The 17,870-nt window shown below is 35.0% G+C and overlaps 1 protein-coding gene across 1 annotated transcript in view; it reads right to left on the reverse strand.

Moving 5' to 3' along the window:
• Nucleotides 1–17,870, reverse strand: part of Fife (regulating synaptic membrane exocytosis protein fife) — a 214,837-nt gene that overhangs the window by 48,965 nt on the left and 148,002 nt on the right. The window contains exon 6 of the mRNA XM_069051971.1: nucleotides 3,349–3,782. Within this exon, the coding sequence (XP_068908072.1) occupies nucleotides 3,349–3,782 (434 nt within the window). The remainder of the gene's footprint in view (nucleotides 1–3,348; nucleotides 3,783–17,870) is intronic.

Below are 17,870 nucleotides of genomic sequence, written 5' to 3' on the forward strand. Positions count from 1 at the left end.
CACAAAATTCTCTTGAAATGAAATATTAAATTCTTAACTAATGGTGCAATCTGGCGGTTCGCTACTGTTGGATAATTTATTATATCATTTTCTCAAAAAGGTGATCTTGGACATAATACCTACTGTAAGTCGACCTAATGTTTTCGGACGGAAATGTTAGGGGATCCTCCTTGACAGCAGTACCAGTATAGTAATTTATTTATCCGTAAATTGTTGGTTTGATAGAATCCTTATATTTCAAGGGTCGCACAAAGTGTTTTTTCACCACCGACGCTCGGAGTCGAGGGATGAATAAAAAGTAGTAGCGTGAAAGAAGTCGTAGTCATGAACTTTTCGACTGATTGTTGGTAACAATAAATGTTTAAATGTAGGTACGAAGCAGTTATTAGCAAATAAAAATTGCAAGTAACAATAGATCTGGGATCTGGCGTAAATCAAATTTGATGAGAGAGTTGTTTGTTGTATAAGAAAGTTGTTTGTTGTTTATACGAACACCCCTTTTAAGTGGAGGGGTGTCGGGGGCTTGGCGAGCGATAAAGTCGGTACATATTGAGTGCGTTCAAGGTGGTGTTGTTGGTTGATTAATGTGATCTGGTGGGCGGTTTACAAGCCGGGTGACGTGATACAAACTGAATGTTTAGTTTAGCTAGTTGATGTTAGTGTGTATAATTGGCCGGGTCGCGAACTGCGTGATGCCCGGGCTGATCTGCGATCCGGAGGCGGTTGACGTCAAGCAGGTTCGCCGCCACCGTCCTCCCACCTCGCCGGAGACTTTCGTCATCTCGCCCCACTCAACCGGCAAATATCCCCATTTTATTTGAATTTGCGCTTTATTTTCAGATACCTGCCCCAGTCAAACCTGGCATTTCCAAACTGACGCGCAGATTTCAACCCCTTGACAACTTTCGCGGTTTCGAGGGTACAGCCATTGTGTATAACGTGCCGTAACGATAAATATAGATGCTAGACATCTATTTTTACACAACTTTGCCCCAGGATACAAGTTTCGAGGGAGAAAATTTTACATTTTTCTCGACATAATATCAACAACCGAAAAACTTCTGTTAGATAATTTATTTTTTTAACGTAAATGGCAAGCTTTTCAGAATAAATTTTGTCGTTTTTATGTTGATACCATTTATGTGCGAAGTGGTCAATGTGGACATTATTTAAATGGTCTTTGTTCACTAAACAGCATCAATAACAAGTGGTTGACACAATAGTAACCTGTCATTACAATACGGTCCTTGATTTTAAATCAAGAGTGTGCTAAAACTGAATAACAGTTTGTATTTTTATGTTGTTTGTCAAGACTAACGTAATATAATCATTAGTCATTACGTACAGTTTTAAATTTGAGAAACGTGAACTAAAAAAATATATCTTTTCCACAATGCGCATACAACATGAGTTTCAGTGGAAATATTTGTTTTCAGAATTGATTGGCTCGCTGTAACATGATAAATTAAGATACGAAGGTGGTTCATCATTTATTGTCTCTGTCAAAGAAACAAGAACTGCTCAAAATGGTTTTTTGTAACGTTGTCACTTAAGACAGTAACACATTTTAGCTGAATTGCTTTGATAACTTGCTTGGATCACTGTTTAACCTAAATTGGTTTAGCATCCGAGAAACATTCAGCCGATTGTTCTAAAATCATTTTTGAGCTGTTGTATACACTTCAAGCAACTTTTTACTACAGATTATTAATTACTTTCTCGACGACTATTAAAAAATGAATACATTTTTGTTGAATATTCAATGAAAGAATGATATCAATTCCACGCGCCGTGTTAGAAATAATTAAATCCACGGCTGTCGGCCAATCATATCCCTCGTATTTTCGTTCTACAACGACAGATCGCCAATCGGATGCGTTGGTAAACAATAAGTCGCGCATCGCGTAGCAACCGCTAAACGAGGCATAATTTTAATTGTCAATTATTAAAAGTCAAATTAAATTCGATTTTCAGATTGTTTTTTCTTGGTATAGTCGGGGAGAAAGTATAGTCTTCAACTCGCGTATAATGGCTATTATTCAATCGGGCGATTCCACCACTCGCCTACGGCTCGTGTTCGTCCGCTTGAATAATAGCCATCATTATACGTTCGTTGAGAATGTACTATTCTTAAACTTTCATTTTTTGATATATGACTTGTTCAAATATCGACTTATTATCATAGAGATGTTTCTTTGTTAGTTGTTTGTTTTTGTTGCAGTTGCAGTAGAGTTTATAGAAACAGCCAGCTCGTTTTGATGTATACGTCACTACTTTTTAATTAAATCTTTTAATGCGAAAAGCTTTTCACCGCTACGTTAAATTCTTCAAGTTAACTGTAAACTTCAAACAAATCGATACTTCGTTACAAATATAATTTATTTAGATGACGTTAAATGACTTAGACCTTTCCTTGCACCTGCAAATTCCGGAAAATGAGAAAATCAACCGGAACCGAGTGGAGATCCCACGGAAGTGATGGCTGCCTACCCTAAATTACCGGTTGACGAGTGGTTTACTCTGTTTTGTTGTTAAGTTAGCTCGCTTGGAGTGACATTCGATTTACTTGAGAAAGCTTTTCCAAAATCAGCGAAACATCGATTTTACTCTAACTTAAAAATGCTTTCAATAAATTCATTTTCAAGCTGAAACTCATATAATTGGATTTTAAAACATTTTTCACCTTTATCGAATTTTATAAAACACCCACATCAGAAGATGGTGTTGCAGTCGTTAAATCAAATTGTTGATAATTATTTGTATGTCAGAACCAGTGGGCTTTTCGGTTTTTCACTGAAAAGGCAATTTACCTCATCAAAGCGGATTAAAAGATTTTTTTACCTTTGTGCTGTCTTTAAAACGAGCCAAAGACTTCAAAAGATAAATTTGGGAGAGGGTTTTTTGCGTTTTTTATCAGTTTAATCATCAAATACGAACGAGTGACGCGTCACTCATGCCTTCTTCAGATCAAATGTCAAAATAAATTGTGACTGGAATATTGACGATTACGATATATTCCAATTACATTGCACTACCTTGCAGATTCTCAAACGTATAGCCACTCCAGATTATAAAATAGAAAACCTATAAATGTCTTATCGTCACTTTGAAGTTTCTAGTTTCTCGATGATAAATTTAATTTTTACAGAAATTTATTGTGTTCGTATGTATCATATTTTTTACTGTTAACCGTGAAATAAAAATCATTACAGAATTTAATAACAAAGTATGTAGTAGCAAAGCAGCGGCAATTACTCTCCCAAACAACTTATAGCTGTACCGACAAAGCCTTATTGTTGTAAATAAAAATCCCCAACATTTTAAAAACATAAAACAAAACCGACTCACAGCTGCGAGCCTCTCCTGCGTGTCCGTCTATCATCCTCGGGGGCTATGAGTGTTACGGGGGCTGTTTCTGGACTAGGAGGACTGGTGGTCTCAGATGCGGGTACTCTGAATGATGGTCGTCGACCGACAACTGTGGGAGCCGTGACGGTACTCAAACCGGGTACTGCATACACATCGTAAGCGGAAGCCCTCCTGGGCATGGGTGGCGGCAAACCCAGACCAGTGTCTCCGGTGGTAGTTGGTGCAAGAGTATTCTTTACTTCGTCGTCATAACTGTGTTGTCTTGCCACTCTGGAACCTCTACGCGATCGTGGAGCTTGAATTATAGGGGCTGTTTCACGAGGGGGGCTGTTTTGGCGACTGTTGGCCGTACTGCGGCCGCCTCGGCCCTTGGTCCAGTCGGGATCGGGAGTCTTGGAGCCACCCCCCTTTAACTGCAAAATTCAAAAAGTTAAATTGCCAGAAAGGCTTCAAAGCATGGAAAATGTTGTCCTTATTAACTAGGGAAAATATTTTTCAGTTATGTTTTTGTTATTATTTATTGAAGTTTTACTTGAGATTATTCACATTTTGTCACCTAAACGTATCCAGATGGAATGTGCTAGCGTACATGACCGTTTTAAACGACCCTATTAATTAATTATTGTATTTTAATGGCAATTTGTCAGTCTGTGCTTATTCTACAATTTATTATGTTTTTGTGAATGCGTAAATATTTTGCTCTATCAAGTAAATGATTTCATTTAATTTGAAATGAAACATTCTTGTTGAATTTAAATGAAGGAAAAGGTTTTGTTTACTTTATTTGTAAATGTGGTTGTTTCGCACTAGACATAAAAAACAAAAAGCTTTTCTTTTGTTCGTATTGATCGAAAAACCAGTTTTGTTCTGGAGATTATCCATTATATTAGCATTGCTTTGTTGTTTCTTCAACGTGTAATCGTATTTATTCGATAAAAAATGATGTTATCTCTAGTATTAGAATAAATACCGTTAAATGTTAACATGATTTACCTAAGAAGAGTTAATAATTATTTCCTTGCTGTATGTGTTTAGCTTTATTTAATTAAACTAACTTTTGCCCGCGGCTTTGCTCTTGTAGATTGACGAACATATTGAAATATTTGAATATGAATTTCGAAAGTGCTTTTTCTAACTCCTTTTCCGCTAAAAGCGTCACTTGAAATATCTTATTATTACATTATACGGCGAGTAGTGTATAACCTGCAATACTTGGCACACATAAATATACTCTGTCCACTCATAGATTGCTTGACATAAATGTTACTAAAAATGTTCACTCAACGCTACAACAAATAGATCCGGCGCGAAATTAAAAAAAAATGGAAAGAGCAGGTTTAGGTACACGTGATGTTTTATTATTATTCTGCATGTTTGCACTTTGGAAAGACGAAAGAAAACTTCAGTATAGTAAGAGTAATACTATCCCACCTCCACCCGGCGGCACGGCAATTTTGCCGGAGTACATACACTATTACGGATAATACTATCAAGTAATAGTGCAGTGCTTATCAACATAATTACCGGCGTCTTGCCTCCACATTTTGACTTTTTTGTGTTTTATGTTCTGTGTCAATGTTAAGGAATTTCCTCACGATGTGACATGAGTATAATAATATACCTTTTTGAATTTCAACCACCAATGTGTTCTCTAAGTCCAAAATTTTTAAATTTTTAAAAAGAGATTGCGGTACTATTCCCGTTGCTGAAATTATAAATGGTAAAATCGAAATTTTTTCTAAACACCAAAGATTTCTCATAGCAACGGAGAGTTCTAAATATTTATTAATTTTTGTATTATATGTCTGTGTTATATTGTGTGAATTTGGAACAGCTATATCTAAAAGATATGCTTGCTTTTGTTGTTTATTTAAAATAATAATGTCTGGTCTGTTATGCTGAATGTGAATGTCAGTTAAAACTGTGCGATCAAAATATAATTTGTAATTGTCATTTTCTAAACAACTTTCTGGTTTATAAATGTAATGTGGTTGTGTATCCTTGAATAAATTGAATTTAACTGCTAAATTCATGTGTATAATTTTTGCGAATATATCATGACGTTTTTTATATTCGCTTTGAGCCAAAACGGTGCAAGAAGAAATGATGTGTTCAATGGTTTCCCCTTCAGTTCCGCAAATCCTACATTTATCGATGATCGATTAAACCGCATATGTGTTTTTTATAATTTCTTGTATTTATAACACGATCTTGTATTGCAAATATAAAACCCTCAGTCTCAGGATGAATATTTGATTTTTTAAGCCATGCATGAGAAGCTTGAATATTAATTTCTGGCTGTTCTAGCTCTTTAAAATATCTCCCATGTAAAGACTTTTGTTTTATATTTGCTATAGTGTCAGGTATATTTGGCTCAACAATCTCTGAAATTATATTATCACTTAAATTTAAAGGTGTGTAACCTTTATCCGCTGAAACCAAAGCATTAAAAAATCACGAGCTCTATTGAGAAAATAATTTTTTAGTGAAGCAATTTGATTGTGTTGTAGAATTTCTAGATTTGAAAAACCCCTACCACCATTTTCGCGGGGTAAATTAAATCTTTCAATAGCAGATTTGGGGTGATGTTTACAAAATTTAGTAAAGAGAACTCTAGTTTGAATATTTATATTCTGTAAATTAGTTTTGGACCATTTTATAACACCAGAAGAATAGGTCAACAATGGAACAGCATATGTATTAACTGCTTTAATTAAATTATTACCGTTTAATTTTGATTTTAAAATAGATTTAATTCTTAAATAAAATTGTTTTTCTAAATTTTCTTTTATAATTGAATGTTGAATATGATTTGATTGATTAATACCGAAATATTTATAAAATTCTCCTTTATTTAAATTTTTAATGATTTCTCCTTCTTTAGTTATATATTCTAAATTTTCGAAATGACCGCGACATATTGATTGCGTTTTACAATAATATATGTATTAGGTTTTATTAATACAGGATATTTCACGAGTGATAATGTGCCCGACGGAATTAAAAATGCAACCCACAATACATTCTCGAATTTCCGAAAAAAGCTGGCTAATAAAATAAAAATATCCAGCTTTTTTCGGAAATGGCTAAACACAAACAACAGATTAATATTTAATGCATGAACAAAAATTACCTCTGTCATTTTCGATGTTTGTTTCACAAATTCAAAAAAATCAACAAAAAATCGCAACACGATCAAAATTAATAATTTTTAAAACCAGAGAAACGCAAAACAAAGCTCTAAAGATGAAAAATCGCAAATCTAAATGCTTAAACCACTTGACAGCACTGACAGTTTCAAATTTGAAATGTCATATAATTTATTTTTCGCGTGGGTTTCATAACAACCAATGAGAATCAGTGGCGCGAATATTTCAAGATATTACTAACATTATACAGGGTTATTCTAAATGATTGTAGTCGAAGTAGGCGTGAAAACTGAATGTAAAATTTATGATTGCCGCTCCACATAAAAAAATCATCAAAATGATGTGTTAAATTGGGTGCAAAACAACTCAATATTTTTAAAATTGATTGTAGAACAACTCAATATTTCTGGATTCAATCGTTAATTTAACAAAAATAAATAAAATCCTCCTCACCGCACTTTTCACCTAAAAAATGACAGACAAAAAATGACAGTGACAGCGACACAACTGACAGTTCACATGAAAGCGGCAAATACGTAATAACATGGGCATGGCCTACTTCGACTACAATCATTTAGAATAACTCTGTATGATACCTTGTTACTGCTCGTCAAATGTTAGATGGCCGCTGAGATTCGGATGCGCAATGGTAACGGTAGGAGTGGGGACGTCACTTGTTCGAGCGTCGCAGCAGTGGAAACACTGGTACACTCCAAACCATGGCTTTTAAAAGCACAGTGAAACATATTTATCGCGGAATCAGGCGATTCAAAATCAAAGAAATTTCTTTTCGAGAGGATTTCCCTTACCATTCAACGTGGAAACGCTGCAAGCATTCGGGGCACTTTTCCAGATTCCGCAATATTATCGCAAATTTTTGTGTTAAATATAAAACAAAAATGTTATGTAATTATGTTATTAATATTTTAAATTTAAACGATTAATATGACATTATGAATTAGGTATATGGAATAATGTCTTTGATTTCGTAATACATAACAGTTTATTAAAATAATGAATAATTCTTTGTGCCTCATCTTACCGTATTCGAATTCTGGAAAATTGTTTATGGCATTATGTAAAAGTGGTTGAAGCGCTGCGAATAACGAACATCCGTTTGTAATTTAAGCCAACGGTCCAATCGACTCGTCCACCGACAAAATAGCAAGAACAGGTACTTCAATAAAATTTACAGTGCTTTATGATTTTGAAATATAAGGAGACGTAATTATCAAAATGTACAACGTGTGTTAACAATAAGAGCAACTTTATGGGTGTGGGGTGTCATTTTCTAAAAAGGAGAAATGTAAAAATTACAATGCCGTCGGAAATTTAGTGGGAAAGGTACCTATTTATTATTATTATTTAGGTAATAAAAATTGCAGATCACAAATACGTTGAAGACTCGCAATACGTCAGTAGATTACAGTTACAGGATTAAAATCTCGTCGACAACGCGGAGTTAGAACAAGTCGATTTCTGTATCTGAGTGTACTTTTCAGAATTATACCCCACTTTACCGCTTCACCTTGTCGCATCTCGGTTCCACATCTTGCATCGCACTCCCTCTTCTGCGCATCCTTAGCGGCCATCTAAGATTTGACGAGCAGTAATATTTCAATGTTATGGTTTAGGGATTTTGTTATCTAAGGATATTTAAAAAACTGCATTCTATCAGTGGACGTAGTCTACATCTCGTTAAGCTATACAAAAAAGCCGTATTGCATTTTGGGCGTTGACATTTTTTTTTGCCGAAAATGTCGTATTTGAGGACCACTGCTTGCTTGACTTGCACTTTTGTTGAAAAGCAAAAGTCGGGTCTTATCAATGTTTTTGTGCGTCTTTTTGTTACCTTCAGTTGCTGCAATAACAAGTGATAAATTAGTCAGTTGGTAGAAATTGACATTGTCGGTCACAAATTTATTCAAAATCATGCCTTTGTCGAATGCTGAGTAGCTATATACGCGGATATGCATCTACTTTACGGAGAACATCAGGGAAATACATCTGCAGCGGTTGTTTTTATCGCGCTCGGTTTCCTAACAGAAGAGTGCCCAGTCGATAAACTTTTGTGGAAGTTGCCCAAAGGTTGCGAGAAACCGTCTTAGTTCAGCCATCAATGCGTGGATGAGGCCCACAACGATCAAAACACGTGTTAAATGTTGAAAAACAAATTTTAAACGCAACGGAAGAGAATCCAGGATTAAGTACCAGACAATTGGTCAGGCAATTTAATATATCACAATGGGTTGTATCTAGGACTTTGCATGAACAGCTACTTTATCCTTATCATGTACAAAGAGTTCAAGGATTAAGTCCTGCAGACTATCCAGTACGTCGTCGTTTTTGTAGATAGTTTTTACAAAACAGAAGAGTGCCCAGTCGATAAACTTTTGTGGAAGTTGCCCAAAGGTTGCGAGAAACCGTCTTAGTTCAGCCATCAATGCGTGGATGAGGCCCACAACGATCAAAACACGTGTTAAATGTTGAAAAACAAATTTTAAACGCAACGGAAGAGAATCCAGGATTAAGTACCAGACAATTGGTCAGGCAATTTAATATATCACAATGGGTTGTATCTAGGACTTTGCATGAACAGCTACTTTATCCTTATCATGTACAAAGAGTTCAAGGATTAAGTCCTGCAGACTATCCAGTACGTCGTCGTTTTTGTAGATAGTTTTTACAAAAAAGCGTGGATGATCGTGACTTTCCTGCTAGAGTTTCAGCAGCAGATGAAGTGTTTTTTACCCGAGATGGTTTTGTCAACTTCCATAATGTGCTTGTCTGGGCCCAAGAAAATCCAATTTCCAGCAGCGATTTTCCATCAACATTTGGGCAGGAAAATTTTCTGATTGGCCCTCATGAGCTGCCTGCCCAATTGACTGGTGCTTCTTATTATCATTTTCTACATGATGCCTGCCCCTACTGTTAGATAAATGCATTGGACAATATGCCATTAAATCGACGTCAAGAGCTCAACAGCTGTGGTTTTTACATGACGATGCATCTCCACATTACAGCCGGCAAATTAGAGAATATACTGAATAGAATATACCCTCGACGGTTGATTGGACGCAATGGATTTTTTCCACTCTCTACATGGTAAGTACGTTGTTATGACATTGATTTGGTGGATGTAGGTACAACTTTTTTGACCTACCGTTGGTTACTATTAACGACGGGATGTAAGTAACCACTTACCTCCCTCGGGGAAATAAGTGACAAAAATTAAACCAAACAAAACACTAATATGCCTTATGGTAACGTTTATTCGATTTCTGTGGCAGGGGGAAGGAACATGAAGCGTTTGCAGCCTCAGCAACTTCCATTTCTCTTTTAATTTTGTTCAAATTCATTTTACAAACTTTTGACACGACGCTTTTAATATTGACGTTTTGTGTGATGAAAGTCGTAGCAACCGGCAACAGACATACTAATATTTTATTCAAATATTTCAAATAAATTCATCAAAAAGAAAGTATGCAGTTCAAAATAACTTTGAGAGTGGAAAAAATATTATAAACAATTCGGGAGGTAACTAATTTAACCAGTCTCGGACTCTATTGCTACCCCTCGCTATCGCTCGGGGGCAAACTTGTCCTCGACAGGTAAATATTAGACCTCCCTTAATGTTTAAATAACTATAAATCCCCTGGATTTTTTTTATGGGGATATGTGAAAGCTTTATTGTACGATAATCAACCTCCCCCTACCACAGTAGATTCTGTGAGTAACAGTAACAGTTAGTAATTTGAATCAGTGGTTTCCAACAGTTCTTCCGTAAGGGTTTTCTCTTTTATTCCGTTAACCGTTTGCCGGAGAGCAAAATGCCATCAGACTTTTTGATTCAGTTGAATGTACACTACCTTCACCCAAAGTATTGCAGATTATACACCACTCACCCTGTATATCGGTTCATGTTATCAAGAAAGTGAAAGAGATTTCATAGGCTTCTAAAATAAAATGTAGACTAGGAATAAAGCTGTGAATAAAGTGTAAAGGGACGGTCACGTGATCTGCGCGTAAAACCAATTTGTGTGGTCGAGTCCATTCGCCGGAAAATAGGGGAGATTTGTCAGAGAGTTGTTTACATATTCATGTAGTGCAACTTTATTTATGATTTTGCTTTATACGCATATCAAATTCACCCATGACTTCAAATCTTCTCGAGACAACTGAAGATAACTTTACAGTGTTTTCGTAAGTACAGCTGCGGAATTAAAATTTCGGGCACTATTGTCAATGTCAAGTTTAATTTTTGATTGTCAATCATGATGACAATAGAAGGTGCTTTACAGAGATTTTGTTGAAGTGACAGAAAAATAGTGCCCCAAATTTTAATTCCGCAACTGTACAAAAAATAATAGGAAATAGTATACTGGGTGCCCCAAAATTCGCGGAACAACGTAGTAGTACGTTGTTAAGTAGTCATTAAGAGATCAGGTAAAAATGTTTAAAAAAATAAATCTTCTTTTTTGTAGAAGATATGGACCTATTCGTTACACGAAATTTAACATTTAAAAACATTCAATGCATCCCAATAGTCTGCAAATATTTAATTTTTGTTGTATCCTTGGAAATGAGAGGGAAAAATAAAAGCCGTGTTGCCGTACGCTATTTGAGGTAAAACGAACATAAAATTACTACTTGGAAATGCTGGAAATAATGGACAAAATAATTGCAAACCTGATCACAACTGTTCAAAATTATTAGGCCACTGGCTAGTAAAAGACAAATAGTCAAAATCTTTTTTATTATTTAAAATAAATGAGATCAACGCTGCACCTTTTGGGCCCCCATATCTTCAAATCTAAGAGGTATAGGATTTTTTAATTATTTTTCTCGTTATTTTCTAACATGAGTTGACACTGCCTCATTGAGTTGTTCCGCGAATTTTGGGGCACCCAGTATAACGGTATTAGGCCGATATGGGTTATACGGTGCGATCAATTAAAAAATAAATCGAGTCGGCGTGTTACCTATGGAAACCCATGCTATAGCATAGGCTCCAAAGCAAACTCGATTTATTTTTTAAATGATCGCTCGGTATAACAGATGAGGTTGAGATTTTATAATCAACCGAGTCTGTTACATCCATATCGGCCGTATGTTGTTTTATAGTTTTCTTTATACCAACAATACTTAACATTTAACGATGATTTATTTGTAAGACTGACATTTCTCTTTACTTCAAAAATTAAATTTAGTTGTCATTTGTGCCGTAACCGTAGTGACGGCACAAAAATAACGGCCTCGGTCTGATAATTTTGAATAACGGCCTAGACTGTTTTAGGTGTCATATCAATCAAGCATTGAGTACTGATAAATCCTAATAACAGTATGGTATAAAGAAAACTAATTTTATAACCTCGCTTTCAATAACAATTGACTTGTAAATGAAATGAAACCTTAACTAACACCACTGGAATTTTGTAGGTTTTTTTTAGCAGTTGATTGGAATGGTTTCGCATCAAACTTTTGGCCAGCATGGGAAAATTTAAAACAGTCGAGCTCGCGAAATTATCGCCAACGTTATCACATTTATAAAACACGAATCAGAGTGTGTTTTGTGTTAGAAAAAATCAGGAGTTATAAAATTTAATAAAAAGTTGATTTTACGTGTAATACTTTTATCCACAATTCTGCATGCATAAATTAGGTATTATATTAGTTTTATAAAATAATATTAATAATGCTAGACTTCGCCCTCAAATTTGACAAAAATCCCCTATTCATTATTATTGATTAAGTATATCACAAACTGCTCAAACGTTTTATTCTACGGTGAAAATTTCCCATTACATGATGCGCCACTGTCGTGGTTCCCAGTAATTCTCATTTTCCCTACGCCACTGACGTGTTAAAGGCCGCGCAAGCTAAGCTCTGCCCCAGGTCCTTTACAGTTTAATACGATTCTACTTATTTACAAGAAGCTGGAATTGCTCATATGAGGAAGCAAAGTCTATTGCTGAGGTGATATAAACTAGCCAAAAATGAATAGGGAATTCCACAATTTTTCATGGAAAGCAAAATAATTGCCCCAATCCTCCCATGTATTTTTAAACACTGGATAAATTTAAAATGTTACAGGTGCTTGAAACATTACATTTAATGTGTATATGAATATATTTCTAACACATTTCATTACAAATTTTAAACTGTATTTATAAAAAATTCAAAAATGGAAAAATTCCCTATTCATTTTTGCCTAGTTTACTTGACCCACAGTTTTGAACGTCAGCACATAATATACAAGTGCCTTCAGTAATTTATTTCACGCCAGAAAATATCATTTGAATAAACGTTGTTAAAAAGCGAGTGTTCAAGCGTAAGCATTATTCTCACAGCTTTTGCATGTTCAGCATAGGCTTTAACTTCACTTTACCGTTGTTACGATACATGCTTTTAGTGCTATTACACACTCGTGATGACTTCTTTGCTCCTCAATGTCTCGATAAGCAAATGTTTTCCATTTTGCCTATTAATTTTAGTGTTTTTATTCATATATAATACAATAAGTGGTCTAATTTTTTCCGACAAAATTTGTCATTTAAGACATGAGTAGCTTTTGCAACGAAAATTACACGAGTCGACGAAGGAGACGAGTGTAATTTTCCAAAAGCAAAAGCTACTCATGTCTTAAATGACAAATTTTGCAGAAAAAATTAGACCACGAATTGTATTCGACTTGACAATCCACCGAGAAAATTTTTATCGAGTTGACCTAATAAATTTGACGTTTCATTTTGACATAAATTTTTTCGCTGAAAAACCACTAGTTGTTTTTTCACTCAGCGGGTTGTTTTTTCACTCTACTCGGTGTTTTTTCACTATAAATCAATTTGATTGGTCCAAATTTGAAAAATGCTGCAATTCGATTCGTTAAAAATTTTCGAGTTGGATTGTCAGTATAATATACCTATTCAAGTTGAGAAACATAGAAAAAGGCTGATTTATAGCCTAGAAACTTAATTCACATTCCTAGATCAGTGAGCAGTTCTTTCTACTCTCCGAAGACCCACTCCGTTTACAACGAAGTATTTCTTGTATTTGCACGTCAGAATCATTTATTGTTGCATCGATTTAAGTTTCGGTTGCTCTGTTTCGTATGTTCCGTTCATATTGACTATTGAATCTCTCTCGTTTTGGACACCAGATTCAGATGACATAATTCGAACACTTCTATCAAGTTGACCAAGCCTTTCATATTTTTATTCTTTAGTTTCAATCGTTCTACTTGTACACTTTAGCATGAGAATATTAGAGGAAAGTACTCAAACATGGAATGGTGTAGTTAATATGGAACAATAAACAATTGAACACCCACCAACAGACTATATGTACCTATCGGGTGTTCATTTAAATGTATTCTGAAAGTTGGCGTTGAAGAGTGGTTTGTGAATGCACCACAAATTACAGATCATGGAGCAGCTGTTTAAATCTAACCTCAATTTTTGCGTTGTTTGTGTTTTTACTCTACAGACGAACGAGTAGTCTGTTCACAATCGACCCTCAACGCCAACTTTGAGGATAAATTTAAATGAACATCCGTTATTATCCATCCCATTCGTTCATTTTGGCATCGCACTCGTTGCGACGTGTCAGTTGGGCGAACGCCAGCGTAGCACCGTGGCAGTAGTATTTTCTTTTTTCACTGTTCGGAAATTTTTAGAGGTATGTACGTAAAATTTAAGTATTTTTCATTTCTAATGTGATTTTAATATTCCTTTTTTATGTTTAGATACATCATTTTAGACATGTTTGTTTGTGGTGTTCACTAGATGACAATGTTTTCATTAAAAAAAAAAAAATTCTTGAGAAATTCCAATTATGGACGCTCAGTGGAGGTACAACTGTAGAATTATTTCAGCACCACAATATGAGATTCTCCGTTTGCAATCGGACCATCAACCACCAAACCTCGATCCCGGAACAACGATTTCCAGACCTGAACCTTTAAAAGAATGTGAACCTACACCTGGACCTCCAAACTCAGCAGTAGCCTAGTGCCAGTGCTAAAAAAAAGAGACAAATATCTAATAGACGGAGGAAAGCTTCTGTTTCAGCAGTCATAACTTCATTTTCATATAAAAATGATCTTGTAACAGTAAATAACAGGAACTTCTGTGAACGAGGAACTGATACTTGAATTTGTGATTTCTGCAAATAGATTAGGTTTTTAAAATTTTTAATGTCATTTTTAACCAAAGTTCCTTCATTTCTATGAATAATAAATTTGTTTTTTTTTGTTTGATTTTATATGGAAATCTTGTACCCCATTTTAGTGTTCTATATTTGGATATCTATTCCATATTAAGTTCAGTTTTTAATTTTTTGGTGATTTAGGTTCGGTTTCTGAACACGATTTAATGGACCCATAATTTTAACAGTCCGATAAATACAAAATTCTGCAATGTGATTGGTTAATTTTGATGGTTTCTATGGTAACGTTGCATTTAATCCCTCGATAACTATTCATCGCGTGTTCAGAAGGCGGGCCCTAGAGAATTATTGCTTATATTAAAAATATAAGACTGTCACTTTGTTAAGCGCAAATAAATAACGGATAATCAATAAATATCTTCAGTTGTTTTGATTCTTTTATTTCAGATTTTTGTTCAAAAAAATAAACGATATTCCATATTTGGTTACTGTCTTCTACTACTTCTTTGTTATCTTTGCGATGACGTTTTTCATTTTCTCTTTCAAAAGCTACTCTTGCAATTTTATTCTGTTCTAAAAACTGATTTTCTTTTCGACATTTTGTCAGATTTTGACAACTTTTGTTAATGACACAAATTGCCTAGCAAGACGGGCGACACTCGTTGTAACTCCACTCATTGATAGATTTAACGTTTTTTAAATTCCAGTTCCAAAACCTCATGCCGTGAAAAATACCAAAAGCGCCATGTTCATTGTTTTTAGTTGGTTAGTATACCATTGGTAGCTTTGAGCTTTCCATAACAATTTGCGCCACTTGTAACCCTAGATGGTTCTTCTAAAATGAATAATATTACGCGTCGTGATACTTTTTACCGCGTAGTACTCGTATGTCTTCGTGTCTCTCAAAAAACCTAAAATGTATGGTGTGGTGAATGGTGTTTAGTAATTTTTCTTCTTTATCCAGATCGCGTGATCTGACATACTTACGAGTACATACCAGAATTTATAAGGAAACCAACAGTGAAAGTTCCATTAAAATTTGTCCAGTAATTTCTGAGATTATGGATTCTACGTAATCAATTAATCAAATTTTTCGTTTTATACATACCGAGTGTCAACTACCAAACCTGGCCATAGGGATTAATAAACATGAAAAATAGTTTTTGCATGATTTCTGGTACCTATATACGGTGCGATCAATTAAAAAATAAATCGAGTCGGCGTGTTACCTATGGCAACCCATGCTATAGCATAGGCTCCAAAGCAAACTCGATTTATTTTTTAAATGATCGCTCGGTATCTATTTAAGAAGTGAATCAAATTTGACATTTGTAAAATGGTCAAGTTATTAGAAACATTTTTGTTCACAATGAATAACGAAATAAAAAGAAACTATGTAAATGTAAAGTTAAAAAATAAACAACAAAAGCAAGCATATCTTTTAGATATAGCTGTTCCAAATTCACACAATATAATACAGACATATAATACAAAAATTAATAAATATTTAGAACTATCCGTTGCTATGAGAAATCTTTGGTGTTTAGAAAAAATTTCGATTTTACCATTTATAATTTCAGCAACAGGAATAGTACCGCAATCTCTTTTTAAAAATTTAAAAATTTTGGACTTAGAAAACACATTGGTGGTTGAAATTCAAAAAGGTATATTATTATACTCATGTCACATCGTGAGGAAATTCCTTAACATTGACACAGAACATAAAACACAAAAAAGTCAAAATGTGGAGGCGAGACGCCGGTAATTATGTTGATAAGCACTGCACTATTACTTGATAGTATTATCCGTAACAGTGTATGTACTCCGGCAAAATTGCCGTGCCGCCGGGTGGAGGTGGGATACGAAAAAACAAAATTCTAGTAGATTATAAAATATTTGAATAATTTTCTATTGTGGTTTAAACCATATCCCCATGATAAAATGAATGCAGTTCTCACATTCTTAAGTTTTCTTTCTGTTATATTTCTGCATTCCGCAACGATGGCCTCCCTCAGAGAATCAATATTTGGGTGTCGTGTTTTATAAATTTTGTTTAAGACAGGCACACACAAAGAAGTCACATGGTGCAAGATCAGGAGATCTGGCCGGCCAGTTTATGGTACCACCACGATCATTCCAGCGACTTGGGAAGGCTTGGTTTAAGTGGGTTCTCACATTTACAACAAAATGCACAGGACAGCCGTCTTCCTGTCTTGCTGGAATCAAACCTCTTGATCTTCATGCGCAACTTCTTTAATAATTGCTTGGACGACCTCATTTATCAAAATGTCTAAATACATTTATGAATTTAAATTTCCTACCATCTCAAATGACCCAATTATTTGCTTATTAAGAATACCAGCTCAAACATAAATTTTCCGAGGGCATTACGTTCTTGTAGCTAAATTTATCCGCGGATTTTCTTGAGACAAATATCGAGTGTTCTAGGTGTTTGGCTCATTATTTAACGTAAATGTACATTTGTCGGTAAAACAAATAGAAGACAAAATGTTTTCGTCTTGGTTTGCCTTTTCCTGCATTTCTTAGCAAAAAGTAATTTTACTTTCTACGTCTACATCAAAAATTTCCTGATGGTATTTTAGTCTGTACCTGTACGGATGATAATTATAGCTGTCAGTATGACATTAAACAAATATATTTCATAGCAACTCATATTTTTCTTAAATATGTGTACAGCTTGACCAGAATAGCTTGACGGATGAGATGAGAAAACGAGCGAGTCTCTGTAGGACAAGAATATGGCTATGGTTGTAGGTACGGTACACTCAATGAAGCAAATCTGCTCAAAACAGCCCGGACATGCTATTCACTTGATGCTTGAAGCGCTGATTTTTTCCCGTTTGTACACGATCTAAACTCCATCTAAACACTTCCAGACACAACAGACAAGTGCGCTCCGCTAGTGGGAGGGATTTCAGTCCACTGCGTCACCCGCCAAGCTGTTTTGGTTGACCGGTAATTTTAAATGTGCCTATGGCTAGGTTTGGTGGTTGATACCCAGTATAATACCATATGTTTCGAAACAATTATTAGCGACTGTGAAAAACAAAGGATTTGAAAACATGATGTGTCATCCAACATGAACTGTTATCTTGATATACTTGTAATGAATAGAGATATTAGTGTGTTTCAACAAGATTAAAACAGATTTTGATTTGAGAACGG

Source organism: Tenebrio molitor, chromosome 1 (genome assembly GCF_963966145.1).
Source record: "Tenebrio molitor chromosome 1, icTenMoli1.1, whole genome shotgun sequence".
Taxonomy (NCBI): Eukaryota; Metazoa; Arthropoda; class Insecta; order Coleoptera; family Tenebrionidae; genus Tenebrio; species Tenebrio molitor.